General features: G+C 38.3%; 1 protein-coding gene across 1 annotated transcript in view; it reads left to right on the top strand.

Annotated features, from left to right (window-relative positions):
• The window catches only part of LOC135220530 (peptidyl-prolyl cis-trans isomerase FKBP4-like), a 275919-nt gene that overhangs the window by 210483 nt on the left and 49990 nt on the right, over positions 1 to 15446 (top strand). The window contains exon 8 of the mRNA XM_064257712.1: positions 10862 to 11031. Within this exon, the coding sequence (XP_064113782.1) occupies positions 10862 to 11031 (170 nt within the window). The remainder of the gene's footprint in view (positions 1 to 10861; positions 11032 to 15446) is intronic.

Below are 15446 nucleotides of genomic sequence, written 5' to 3'. Positions count from 1 at the left end.
TTCTCACTCCCTGACGGAGAAGGCGACTCAGGATCTGTTGGTGCAGTCTGCAAAGAAGGCGAGACCAGCTGGTTCCTCCGTCAGGAAGGAGAGTCGTCCCTCTCAAGCGCCCTATCGAGGGGGCCCTTCTCTCAGAACCTCTATCAGAGGAAAAGGACCGGAAAAGCGAGGTAGGTCCACTTTCAGGCCCTTCAAGAGGGCTAAATAGGACTCGAGTCCTCCAGACGTCAGTAGGTGCCAGACTTCTCAATTTCTCAGAAGCCTGGGCACAGAGAGAAGCGGACAACTGGTCCCTCTCTATTTTGAGAAAGGGATATCTCATCCCCTTCAAGGAAAGGCCTCCCTTGACTTCGACGCCAAGGGAACTTTCAGCAAGATACAAAGACCCTGTTCTGCAGCGAACCCTTCTTCTTGTGGTCGACCAAATGCTGAAGAAGGAGGCCATAGAACCAGTTCAGGATCCCCACTCCCAAAGATTCTACAATCGCCTGTTCCTCATGCTGAAAGCCTTGGGGGGAGTGGAGACCTGTTCTGGACGTAAGCGCCTTGAATCGCTTTGTGGAGAAAAGGAAGTTCTCCATGGAGACAACTTCATCGGTTCTCGCTGCTCTTCGTCTGGGAGATTGGATGGTCTCCCTGGACCTTCAGGATGCGTACTTCCACGTACCGATTCATCTTTCCTCAAGAAAGTATCTGAGGTTCATGGTACAGGGGAAGATCTTCCAGTTCAGGGGTTTGTGCTTCGGCTTGTCGACGGCCCCCCGCAAGTATTCACGGGGCTCATGAAAAATGTAGCCAGAAGGTTACATCTGAAGGGGGTGAGGATATCTCTTTATCTGGACGACTGGCTTATTCGAGCCAAGTCGGAGATTCGAAGTCTGGAGGACTCACGTACGACCTTATTGATGACCCAGTCACTTGGACTACTGGTAAACCTCGAGAAGTCCCAGATGGTCCCCAGCCAGAACCTTGTTTATTTGGGGATTCGGATGGATTCTCGGGGTTTTCGTGCGTTTCCATCCCCGGAAAGGCTCGAACGGGTTATGGAAAAAGTGACAGCCCTCTTAGAGAAAGAGCAAAGCTCTGCAAGGGAATGGCTGAGTCTGCTGGGGACATTTTCCTCGCTGGAACAGTTCTTTTCTCTAGGAAGGCTTCACTTGAGACCTCTGCAATTTTATCTGAAGAAGATGTGGGATCAGAAGGCAGGAGACTTGGCGGATTCCTTCCCAATCCTACAGGGGGTAAAAGAGCAATTGAGTTGGTGGCTAACTCCACTCAGATTGAACAAAGGCTTGTCTCTTCTGAAGCCGAACCCGCACCTAGTGTTGTTCTCAGACGCGTCAGAGTCGGGGTGGGGAGCAACACTAGGGGCAAAGGAAGTGTCAGGCACCTGGAAGGGGGACCAGGTGAACTGGCACATCAACGTGAAAGAGCTGTATGCAATCTTTCTGGCTCTAAAGTGGTTCGAGTCAGAAGTCAGAGGCACAGTGGTCCAAGTCAATTCGGACAACACCACGGCTCTGGCATACATCAGAAAGCAAGGAGGGACACATTCCTTCTCCCTATACGAGACAGCAAGAACCCTGCTTCTATGGGCGGAGGAGAGAGAGATTACGCTCCTAACCAGATTCGTTCAGAGGGAGAGATGAATGTAAGAGCGGACCTGTTGAGCAGAAAAACCAAGTCCTCCCAACAGAATGACACTCCATCAAGACGTCTGTCAGAGGTTGTGGACACTTTGGGGCAGACCACATCTAGACCTGTTTGCCACATTTCGAAACAAGAGGCTAGACAACTTTTGCTCCTCCATAGCGGACCCGAGAGCAATAGCAATAGACGCTCTCCTCTTAGACTGGTCAGGGATAGATGGTTACGCGTTTCCCCCATTAAAGCTCGTGGGGGAAGTAATGAAAAAGTTTGTTTCCTCTGCAGGAACGAAACTTACCCTGATCGCTCCTTTTTGGCCCGCTCAAGAATGGTTCACAGAGGTACTGGAATGGACGGTGGACTTCCCCAGATCTCTTCCACTCAGGAGAGATCTGCTCAGACAGCCCCACTTTGAGAGGTTTCACAAAAACCTCCCCGCTCTCTGCCTGACTGCCTTTAGACTATCGAAAGGCTCGTCAGAGCAAGAGGCTTTTCGTGAAAAGCTGCTAGCGCGATTGCCAGAGCCCGCAGATCTTCAACCTTGCGGGTGTACCAATCGAAGTGGGAAGTCTTTAGGAGATGGTGCAGGTCGAAGAAGCTGTCCTCTTCCAATACCTCTGTGACCATTATTGCTGACTTCCTTCTCTTCTTAAGAGAAGAATGTCATCTAGCAGTATCTACGATTAAGGGCTATTCGTAGCATGCTTTCCGCTGTGTTCAGAAACAGGGACCTGAAGATCGCGGAAGATAAAGATCTGCATGACCTCATCAGATCCTTTGAGACCTCTAAGAGAAAGTGCTCTTAACCTCCTAGCTGGAACTTGGATGTTGTTCTCAAGTTCTTGACTTCAAGCAAGTTCAAACCTCCTCATCAGGCTTCGTTCAGGGACCTGAGTAGGAAGTCAATTTTTCTCGTGCCTCTCGCAACTGCGAAGAGAACTAGCAAGTTGCAAGCTCTGGACTCTAGAGTAGGGTTTAAAGGTGACTCAGCTATCTGTTCCTTTAAACCTCTATTCCTAGCAAAAAATGAGAATCCCTCGAAACCCTGGCCTAGAAGTTTCGAGGTCAAAAGACTCTCACCCTTAGTGGGGAGAGAGATTGAAAGGTCCCTATGCCCTGTCAGGACCCTTAAATTTTACCTGCAAAGGAAGAAGAAACTTAAGGGCAGTCTTGAGAGTCTCTGGTGTGCGGTCAGTGACCCTAAAAGGCCCATCTCTAAGAATGCTCTGGCGTTCTTTTTGAGAAGCATCATTACGGAGGCGCATGCGACGTGCAATGACAATCAGTTGCAGCAACTTAAAGTGAAGGCGCATGAAGTAAGGGCCATTGCGACCTCTCTGGGCTTTCCAGAAGAACATGTCTCTGAAAGATATTCTGGCTGCCACTTACTGGAGATGCAACTCTGTGTTTGTATCTCACTACTTGAGAGACGTAAGGGTAACTTACGATAAGTGCTTCTCTCTGGGGCCCTACGTATCTGCGGATTCGGTGCTGGGACAGGGAGCTGATTCTAATCCTTGCTAGTTTAGTTTAGTTTTAATTTGTGGTGGTGTGTTTTTATGGTTGTTTGAAGGAAGGTTTGGTGGTAACTTCTTTCAATTGTAGTTCTAACTCAGGTTAGATGGTCAGGTGGTCAGGATTGGTTTGTGCTCCTTGATAGTGCCAGAGGCAAAGGCTTTGTCATGTAAGTGGGATAGCCCCCATTGACAAAGATCCTAATAAGGTTCTGTCGCGTAAGCGGGTAAGCCCCCATTGACAGATCCACAAGAACTCTCAGTCATAGGTCACTACCTCGCTGAGGCTCTTGAGGCAAAGCAGACTCATAGACAGTATCCATGAAGTCTTCTGCCAAATCAGGTAAGAATCAAGGTTTTTTAACTTACAACATGTGTTGTTTCCTGTTTATTTCAGTAATTTAGCTGTCTCTTACCCTCCACCAAGGGGGCCAATCAGCTAAGTATATATCTGCCGGGGAAGTTGAATGTACAAAAATGATATTGTTATGATACAATAAAGTTTTGTACATACTTACCTGGCAGATATATACAATTCATGGCCTGCCCAGCCTCCCCTCAGGAGACAGGTGAAAGAGAAATTCTGATTAGAAAACGGGAATGGTTCCTAGTCCCGCCACCCAGCGGCGGGAGGGTAGATCACCTGACCTACCTGTAGCGTGTGCCGTGAAACTTGAATTTCTGTCGGGGACGACAGAGTCTATAGCTAAGTATATATCTGCCAGGTAAGTCTGTACAAAACTTTATTGTATCATAACAATATCATTTTTCCTTCAAGCATATATATATATATATATATATCTATATATATATATATATATATATATATATATATATATATATGTATATATTAATATATATATATATATATATATATATATATATATATATATATATTATATATATATATTATATATCAATAGAGGAATCCACAGTAATATCCTTGTTTATCTAGATATAATATATTTATGGAAATATATACAAAGCTTAAAGCTTTCGTCTATCCTCCTGTGGACTTGATCACTAAGCAAATGAGACATGTTATTGGTGAAGAATTCCAAATAAACATAAACAAACAGACAAAAAATATTAACAAGGTTAAAAAATGCGAACAAGTCATTGGGTCGTATTCTTTTCCATAATTCGCTATGATCTTCGGGGCGGGACAAAGCGCCGGTCTTCTTCCTGAATGACATCTTGAGGGTCGTTAACCAAAAAGGTAGTTTGTAGATTTGACTCTGGAACGGGCGAAGGATGGTTATCTACATTATCAGATTGAAGGAGGCTGTATACATTTCTGAAGTTCTTTATTCTGGCTCTTTTGCAAATTTCTTCACTCAAAAGTAAATTGTTCTTTATTCCAGTATCCTCAAAGGTGTCATTCAAAGTGATGAGAGCTCCTTCCACTATTCTCCTAGTGGTCCTATCCGCACTCTTATAAATAACTTTTCCACCCTTGAAGTCGATGGCATGATCGGAATCCCAAGTATCCTTGGCAATGGCACTGTAAACGTTGCCCAAACGGCAAGCTGCAACATGTTCACGATTCCTCTGGTCCAGGGAACGACCGCTTTCACCAATATAGCATTTGTCACAATTTTTACATCCTATAGCATAGACTCCAACATCGATGTTTGGTTTTCTGCAACTGTTTTTGATAATTTTCTTTTTAAGAGTATTAGGGTATTGAAAAACTACGCTATACCCATGTCTTTCTTTTCTAAGATTATTGGAAACTTTTTTCAGGTCATGATTATAAGGAAGGGGAAGGCATTTAAAATTAGCAGTCGAACAGCGTTCCCTTGGATTATAAAACATAACTTCTGGCTCTAGAGCCAGAAGTATGTTTTATAAAATATATATATATATATATATTATTATATTTATATATATATATACATATCTATATATATATATATATATATATATATAAATAAATATAATATATCTATATAAATATATTATAGAGATAACTATATATTATATATATATATATAACACTATTATATATATATATATATATATATACTATACATATATATATAATATATATAAATATATATATATAAATTTATATAGTAAATATATATTATATAAATATATATATATACAAATATATATATATATAAAATAGAAATATATTATATAGAATATATATATACATATATATATATATATATATATACATATATACAATATATATATATATATATATATTATATATATATATATCTATATCTATATATATATCTATATATATATCTATTATATATATATATATTTATATAAGATATATATCTATATATTATATATATGATATTTATATATATATATATAAAAAATAATATATATATCATATATATATATATAATAATTATAAAATCTAGCATATATATATATATATATATATATATATTATATATAAATTATATATATATTAAAAAAAACAATTTTTTTTTTAAATATAGATAGATATATATATATATATATATATATATATATATTATATAAATATAATATATATAAATATATATATATATATATATATAAAATACACATAAATACAATACAAATAATATAATAAATATTTATATTGTATATATAAATATATTATAAGAAAATATTATATTATATATATATATATTAAAGGTAGAAACTACAAAGGAAAGTGAAACAGTAGAGTGCTGCGAGATCTTCCAATAAGGCTCAGATACCCAAGTTTCCTCCTCTTCCTCCTTACCTTAGGCCCTCTGCTTCAGCGGGAGTTTATCATTTCAGATGGAATTCAGCTAGACCTTTTAGATCTAAGGAGACATTTCAAGGATCCTCCAAACGACCTATTAAGTCTTTGAAATGATTCTGCAATCAGGAGAAGTGCAAAATCCTTCAGTTGGAAATCTTGAAACTTCTAGAGAAAGAGACAATGAAGAAGTTGTAGAGCCAGGCCCTGGCTTCTACAGTCACCTTTTTCTTGTTCCCAAAACTAGATGGGGATGGATACCTGTTATGGATGTTTCCAGGTTAAATGCCTTGTAAGGCTGGCAAAGTTCTCCATGGAGTCAATCAGCTCAGTTATTGCTTCCATTTGGAATGGACTGGATGATATTGATGGATGGCGTGCAGGAAGAATACCTGAGAATCTGATCCTATACTTGGATGATTGGCTGAATCTGGGCCCCACATTGGAGGGTATTCTGAGGGCAAGAGAAGTTTTGATGAGTCCAGCTCAGTTGTTTGGGATAGTCATAAGTTTCTCAAAGTCAACCCTGTCTACTTCACAGGAGATTACTTTATCTCAGGATGTAGGTCAACACTGGATTTCGAGGTTTTCCTTACAATGAAACGTTCAGGTTCTTTACGGTTTAATCTTGAAGGATTTCGAAGGTTCAGGCCTGTTCCTGTGAAGAAGTGGTTGTCCCTGTTAAGGCACATGTCTTCGTTGGAAAAACTTGTACCCGGGACAAGGCTAAGAATGAGGCCTCTGTGGTCTTTTTTAGAGCAACACTGGGATCAGAAGGTGTTCCCCAATTCTCATATAGTGGTAGTTTCCAGGGATCTGGAAAAAACTTTCCAGTGGTGGAGAGACAGACCTTGTCTTTGGCAAGGTTTATCGCTGGTTCTCAAGAACCCAGACCTGCCATTGTATACAGATGCATCAACAAAGGCTTGGGAGAGATTACAGTTGAAACCGACTCAAGAGGAGCAGTAGCTGCATATCAATCTTGTAATTATTAGCAATATGGAAAGGACTGCAGGAGCTGGAAGACCTGGTATGCACTCAAATGGTGGCGGTCTTTTCGGACACCACCACATCGCTGGCATACCTGAAGCACCAAGTGGGAGACTAAGTCCAAGTCTCTCTCTCTTGCAGTTGACAAGGCAGATCCTCTTATGGTCAGAGAGCCAGAACGTCACCTTTCTTCCTCAGTTCTTAGTCACTATGATCAAGTAATAGTGATAGAGAGTGCGTTACATCCAGAGGTGTGCAATGAGTCATGGAAGCTGTGGGGTGTCCCCCTTTCATGGACCTGTTTGCAAGCATGTGGAATCATTATCTACTAGTATTTTATTCACCTGTTCGAGAGCTTCTGGCTTGGGCTGTAGATGCCAAGTTATGAGACTGGTCAGGTCTAGACTGTGTCATACATTTCCGTCCCCTTTGCTATAGTCAGGTCCAGACTGTGTCATACATTTCCGTCCCCTTTGCTATAGTCCAAAAAGCCTTCAGCAAGCTAGGCAATTCTGTCATTTGTTGCTTGACCTTGATTACTCTTTGGTAGCCAAGGAAGGTCTGGTAAGGTTCATTTAAAAAATGAAAATAGGTTGATATATTTTTTAAATACTTACCTCTCCATTATATAAGTTGCCCTCCCTACCTCCCCCATGTTCAAAGTGGACAGAAGTAGACTTGACTGGAGCTACCGGTGTTTGTACTTATCATTTCCTGAGTTAGGGGTGTGGGGGAAGTAGGTGGACAGAAACATATTCCTAGAAAACTGAGTGTTTTTTTTTTTTTCTTTTCTTTCTTTGTCTAACTACCACTGGCACAGAAGTAAAAGACTATATAATGGAGAAGTGATCATTTAGGAATAAGTATGTATTTATATTTTTTATATTTTGGTACCATGAAGGTACACATATATAAGATCATTATGGTAGTATTTATTTTTAGTTGACTGTGGGTTTTGGGGCTTTTGAACCTAGGTAGAGTGGTGCCTTCAGACCTCTCTGTTTCATCCTGGCTGAATTATAGTAGTTTTTTCAGTAAGGCTGTTTGTTGCTGCACACATACGAGAGCCTTGCTCTCTGAATGGAATCTGCCTTCTTGCACCAGTAACATCCAGGAAGGATTCCAGATCAGGTGCAAATGTTTTTGGTTTCTTGCAAGCAACATTTAGCTTGATTGGCTATATTTTGTCTAGCTATACTAACTATCATCCTCTTTTCAATTGGGGAATCAGCTATCTTTAACAGTACGTAAGATGCATCCTAAATCATATACATTTTTGTAATAAAAGTTATTGTTTGGACGCTTACCTAATGTTGAAGTAGATCCCACCCAATTTCCCATGCAAATGAGCATATTATTCATTAATAAAGAAATACTTTGCAGTAGCTTGATTACAGATTCAGTCATGCTAAACTGAAAATGTAGCACAGCAAAACCACTTAAAAGGATAGTGTAGCAAAAGCACAATTGACAAGATTAGCTCAACAGGGTCTCTATGCAGTAATTTACACTAGACATGGTTACATTATGATAATTGTACATAGTCTCTTTATGAAACAGATAAAAACTAAATGTTCTCTTTATGAAGAAGATAAAGCTAAATGTTCAAGTGAATGAAAGAAAGGTACATACAAGTGGGTTATTGTAGGCCAGTTTCACTAGAAACAAGAAAAGAAGTCATGTGTACAAGGTTAGACAGGAAAGCATTGGTTATGTTCGTTGCAACATTCACTAATGCCTGGCACACTGGATTACAGTGAATGAAAGAAAGGTACATACTAGTGGGTTGTTGTGGGCCAGTTACACTAGAAACAAGAAAAGAAGCCTTACATACAAGGTTAGGCAAGGAAAGCATTGTTTATGTTCATTTCAACATTCACTAATGCCTTGCTCACTGGATTACATTATTCCATTAAGGGGGCCGGCCGGAACCTCTATATATGGAGGTATAGGGCGAAAAATGCAAAGTCATGAAAAAATTCATGGAGCTTCATATGGCAATTGAGAATACGTATACGAAATATTTCGTCAAAATTCCTCTTACTTTCGTAGTTACAGGGTAATTAGTTAACGTAACTCAATAAGCCTAAAACATTGATCCGTACAAGAAAATGCAATATTTCTTCTATTATCGTAAATTTTGATAATTATTGTCAAAGAAATTGGGAGAAATGGCATCTGTAGACATTCCCCGAGTCGAGAAGGAGACTTCTGGCTCAAGCTACCAAGTCCAGTCCTGACTTAGTGCGATCGCAGACGTCAAATAGTCTACACGTTCCATTTCACGTCTGACATTCGCCTGCTTTCACGTATGTTTATGTATGTTTCGGGAAGAATTTCATCATGCCAATGAGGAAAAGACAAGGGAAACATCTCGCTAACATACAGACGAAGAAAAATCGCTCAAGTATTATTACAGAATATCATAATATATGCGTAGTTAGTGAAGAGAGAGGGGAGGGTTGCTTAGTAACGCCCCCGTCTTGCTTGACAGCACACGTCACACTGTGCCTAAGGCTACGATCTTTGAGCAAAGAGATCTTCATTTATGATAAATAACAAAGTTTTGGTTTTTTAATACCCAAAATGGAATATGAAATTCATAATAATCATGATTTATTAAATTGTCTTTGTAAAAAAAGTGTACGCCTTCGAGTTTCACCTCTTGACATTCTCTTGCGATTACGTTTGTTTATCTTTGTTTCGGGCAAGAATTTCATCATGCCAAAGAGGAAAATACAAGGAAAAACATCTCGCTAACACACAGAAGAAGAAAATTCGCTGTAATAAGCAGAGTTAGTGAAGGGGAGAGAGAGAATTGCGTAGGAAAGAGTGCCCCATCTTGCCTCAAGCAGTGTCCCAGGCTGCGATATATGAGCAAAGGGATCATCATTTATGATTAAATTATGATAAATAAAATAGTTTTGGGTTATTAATACACAAAAAACAAATATACATTCATAATAATCATTATTTATTAATATTGTCTTTATAGAAATACGAAGGAAAACTTTGAACGCCCGTATCTCAAAACTATACTTATTGACCTTCAAAATCTATCTTCTCACTTAGTTTAAAAGCTATAACATTGGAATTTGGTATATAACTCAGAAAGACATTATAGAACAATCAAATAGAGCCCTTTTTTCCAATTTTTGTTTCGTATTTTTTTTATAAATTTTTTTCTCCTGATTTATAGGGTTTATTTTTTGACCATATTGAAAAATTCATATCTGGCAAAAAAATGGCTTTTAGAAAAAAAACTCTCCATTCGATTGGAGGTCGACATCAGGTCTATATATGGTAGTAATCCCAGGTCTTAATATTAAATATCAAGGGAGGAGATAGAATTTGAAAAATGGTTATTTTCGGGATAAATCGCCCTGGCGTCACAAAACCGAAGGTCAGAGGCGAAAATCATATGCGGTTTGGAGATGTCCCAAGTCACCTTATTAAGTGGTATGAATATCAAAGTCCTGTCCTTAAAAAAGGGCATTAGCCGGCCGGCCCCCTTAAGTGTGAAACAGGAATTATTTTGTAGACTCATGTATTTGTTTCTGGTCACATTTTCCTAAAAATAAACAATACTACTGTATCCCACATAGATGGTGACATGTCATAATTAACACTAAAGACTTGCATTATGTATGCAGATTCTATTAAAAAAAGGAGCTTTTAATTGTTTAATTGCTCTCCTTTCATCCTTGCAGTTGGTTCCTGTTATTTATTTGAACTTGCTGGGTCAGTATCATGCATAGTGAATAAGAGGACTCCCCATAATCAATCATACTCAACTGAAAGGGGGATTCAGGATGATTTTCATACCTTGTTCATTCAATTCTTGATGAACACCATGCTTTATCTAGGAGTATAGAATAATGTAAGTAAAAGGTTTTTATTGAATAGTAGTTATTATTATTTACAATAATTTTCAATTATAATTATATTTTTGCTCTTTTTCTGTTTGCAGGTTTAGATGATGAAAAAAAAGCAGAAAGTCATTCAGTTCTATTGGCTGGACATTTAAATCTAGCAATGACATATCTCAAATTGAAGGACAACTCACATGCGAGGGAACATGCAACAAAAGCTCTAGAATTGGATTCTTCTAACGTTAAAGCACTTTTCAGAAGGGGTCAGGTAAAGATCTTTCAATTTTTAGTCAAGAAATGTCAAGTTTTCAAAATCTAGGATGTTTTTATATCATGCTAAACAATGTTTGTGTTTTAAAAGAGTTCATGGATGTTTGCATATCGTGCCAGCCTGAAGATATTCTTACAGTCAACTCCTCTCAACATATGAGTGGGCTAAAGATGATTTAAGCCATATTTAAAGTGGTTCACTTATACGTTTTAACTTCTGAAAGGGGTTTTGCATGAATGAAGTAAAAGGTTTAATTGTTTAATAATGACTGAGTAAATATTTACTTAACCCTTAAACGCCGAAGCGGTAAAAAAAAAAAAATGTCTCCCGTGTGCCGGAGACGTTTCAGAGAGAGCGCAGAAGCGGAAAAAATATTTTTTTCAAAAATTCATAGCACGCTTAGTTTTGAAGATTAAGAGTTCATTTTTGGCTCCTTTTTTTGTCATTGCCTGAAGTCTAGTATGCAACCATCAGAAATGAAAAAAATTATCATTATCATATATAAATAATGCGATATATGATAGCGCAAAAACGAAATTTCATATATAATTGTATTCAAATCGCGCTACGCGCAAAACGGTTAAAGATAACAAGTTACTTTTTTTTTTCGTTGTAATGTACACTAAATTGCAATCATTTTGGTATATAACAAATTGTAAAATGATAAAAGCAACACAGAGAAAATATTATCACAGAATAATGCATGAATTCGTAACGCGCGGACGTAAACACATATTTTTTTCAGAAATTCACCATAAATCTAAATATTGTCCTAGAGACTTCCAATTTCTTTCAAAATGAAGACAAATGATTGAATATTACTATACTGTAAGAATATTAGCTTACAAATGCAGTTTTTGACCATATCTGACGAGTTAAAGTTGACCGAATGTCGAATTTATTTTATATACAGGTAGTGCTCGAGTTACGATAATTCGTTTTACGATAATCCGATGTTACGATGGGGTTAGCAATTAATACTAAAAAAAAAAAAAAAAAAGTTGAAAATGCGTATTTTTAAATTTCGCGCACAGCGAGCGCTGGCAGCAGCGTACTACGCTGTACGATATGTTGGCCCGAGAGCGAGAGGCTGGCGTAGGTACAGCGGCAATGAGTTCGACCTCACTTGCGCTCGTTTTGAACCAAGAAACATTAGGTCGGTGTTCGTTTGTGATTTGAGAGTTTTTTTAAGTACCGAAAATTAAAACAAAAAAACTATGTCTGCCAAACAACCAAATAGGTGTCCTGCTGGTAGTGCAAAAAAGAAGAGGCAATCCATCACTTTGGAGCAGAAACTGAAAATAATAAACCAGCGTGAAGCGGGAAAGGCAGTCATGGTTATCGCACGTGACGAACGTTTATCGCAATCGACGGTATCCACCATCCTCAAGGACAAGAAACGCGTAATGGATGCTGTAAAGGCATCTGCTTCAGTTCATTCAACGGTTATATCAATGAAGAGGATAGGGCCTTTGGAAGAAATGGAGCAGTACTGGTCACGTGGATGGAGGATCAATACAAAAGCGTATGCCGCTCACCCTCTTAACCATTCAGACAAAGGCGCGCATGCTTTTTGAAGAGCTGAAGAAGAATTATGATGATAACCACAACAAAAGTTTTGCAGCAAGTGCTGGATGGTTTCGTCGTTTCAAGAACCGCCATAATTTTCACAGTGTGAAAATTAGCGGTGAAGCAGCAAGCGCTGATGCCGACGGGGCCGCTAAATTTAAGGATGTTTTAAACGAGATCGTCGTTAATGAAGGCTACTTGCCAGAGCAAATCTTTAATGTTGACGAAACCGGACTTTATTGGAAACGTATGCCACAACGGTCCTACATCCACAAAGAAGCAACGGTGATGCCCGGGTTTAAGGCATACAAGGATCGATTGACTCTTCTGCTTGGGGGAAATGTGGCTGGGTATAAACTTAAGCCCTTTATGATTTATCACTCAGAAAATCCAAGGGCTTTAAAAAACATCGACAAGCAGACACTTCCTGTGCATTACCGTCATAATAAAAAAGCTTGGATGACTTCGTTCATTGCTTCATTCCGGAAGTGAAAGATTATTGTAGAAAAAATAACATCCCCTTCAAAATTCTTCTGATTCTCGACAATGCTCCTGGCCACCCTCAGCACATCGGAGATAGTATTAACGAGAATGTAAAAGTTGTGTTTCTGCCACCAAACACAACTTCTCTCATACAACCCATGGATCAGGGTGCTGTGGCTACGTTCAAGGCGTATTATCTTCGGAACACGTTTGCGCAGGCTGTTCAGGCTACGGATAACGAGGAGAAAGATCTCAGAACTTTCTGGAAAGAATTTAGTGTTCTTAACTCCATTATGAACATTGGAAGGGCGTGGAAGGAGGTAAAGAAAGAGTGTATGAATGGGGTCTGGAAAAATCTGCTGAAAGTGTATGTGAACTCGTTTAAAGGTTTCGATCAGAATGAAGAAGAAGTGGAAATCAATAAAAAGATCTTGATACTTGGGAAAAGTTTAGATTTAGAAATTGACGAGGAAGATATCCAAGAACTTATAGATGTGCAAGATGTAGAGCTAACGGCAGAGGATTTAATTGCACTTGCAGAAGAGAAAAAAAAAGCAGAAGAGGAAGAAGAAATAAAAGAGCCGGAGCGAACGTTTACGACTAAAAAACTGGGCAGAGGCGTTTGCTTTATTTGATCAAGGACTGAAACTTTTAAGTGAAATGGATGGGGACGAGGAACGGTTTGCCAAAGTTCAGAGGGCTCATCAAGACAGTGTTGCATGTTACCGATTAATTTATGAAGAACGAAAAAAACGCACTGTGCAACCTACAATGGATTTTTTTCTTCAAGAGAACGACTCCAGTGCATTCCGCTTCCCCCAGCCCTACCCCCTCACTTGAGACTCGATCCTGTACGTCTCGGAACAGTTGTTTCCTCGAGACACCTGAACTTACAGAAGAAGAAATTTTATCTGAGGAAGAGCGAATTGATGATCCTGCTGCTTTATCATCATCCTCCTCTTCCGATCTTTAGTTATAGTAGCCATGAACAGCCTGACACCGATCACGTATGCCGACAACGGACCGAATCTTGGTGAGTACCCTTTACGCTACAGTCTGATCCTTGTTCTTATTATTAAGTTTCTTTTTATACTTAATTATCATAAGTCAATCTGCATTGAAACACCCGAACTAGCTGATATTAATAATTACTATACCTTATATGTATAGGTATACTGTGTAGTGTAGGCTAATCTTCCATATATGTGTATATAGCCTAGCCTATATGGTACTGATTAACTTAGTGTAGGCTAGGCTATATCCGAGATACGATTTTCTCAACTTACGATGGGTTTTTCGGAACCTAACCCCATCGTAAGTAGGAGAATACCTGTATATTTTTTTATATGCAATTATTTCGGAAATAAGAAAAGCTACAACTTTCAAATATTTTTCGTTTTATTCTACATGAAATTGCGCACATTTTCATATATAAAACTCTATGAAATGCCTAATATGAAACGGAGCAAATATTCCGAGAATGGGACTTACGCATTTCGGAGATTTGTGGCGGAGAATCCGCGCGCGAAGGGAAGGAAAGTTTTTTTTAAAAATTCACTATAAATTTAAATATTGTGCTAGAGACTTCGAATTTGTTTCATGATGAAGATAAATGACTGAATAGTACTAGACTGTAAGAGTTTTATCTTACAATTGCGTTTTTCGACCATTTCGGTAGAGTCAAATTTGACCGAACGTGGTTTTTTTTCTATTTATCGTGATTTATATGCAAATATTTCGAAAATGAGAAAAGCTACAACCTTCAACTATTTTTGTTGTATTATACATGAAATTGCGCACATTTTCATATATAAAACGTTATGTAACGGCTAATTTAAAATGGTGCAAACATTACCACAATCGCACGTATGATTTTTTCGGAAGAGTTACCGCGCGGACGTAAAGAAAATGTTATTTTTTTCATAAATTCACCATAAATCGAAATATTGTGCTAGAGACTTCCAATTTGTTGCAAAATGAAGGTAAATGCTTGAATATTACTAGAATATAAGCGTTTTAGCTTACAATTGCGTTTTTCGACCATTTCGGTAGAGTCAAAATTGACCGAAGGTTGAAAATTTGTCACTTATCATTTTTTATATGAAAATATTTCAAAACTGATAAAAGCTACAACCATGGGTTGTTTTTAGTTGTATTTTGCATGAAATTGCACACATTTTCATATATAAAACTTTATGAAATGGCTAATTTAAAATGGTGCAAACATTACCACAATCGCATGTATGATTATTTTCGGAAGAGTTACCACGCGGACGTAAGGAAAAAGTTTTTTCATAAATTCACCATAAATCGAAATATTGTGCTAGAGACTTCCAATTAGTTGCAAAATTAAGTTAAAT

The sequence above is a fragment of the Macrobrachium nipponense genome, chromosome 2, assembly GCF_015104395.2.
Source record: "Macrobrachium nipponense isolate FS-2020 chromosome 2, ASM1510439v2, whole genome shotgun sequence".
Taxonomy (NCBI): domain Eukaryota; kingdom Metazoa; phylum Arthropoda; class Malacostraca; order Decapoda; family Palaemonidae; genus Macrobrachium; species Macrobrachium nipponense.
This window is presented reverse-complemented; position numbering and strand designations above follow the sequence as displayed.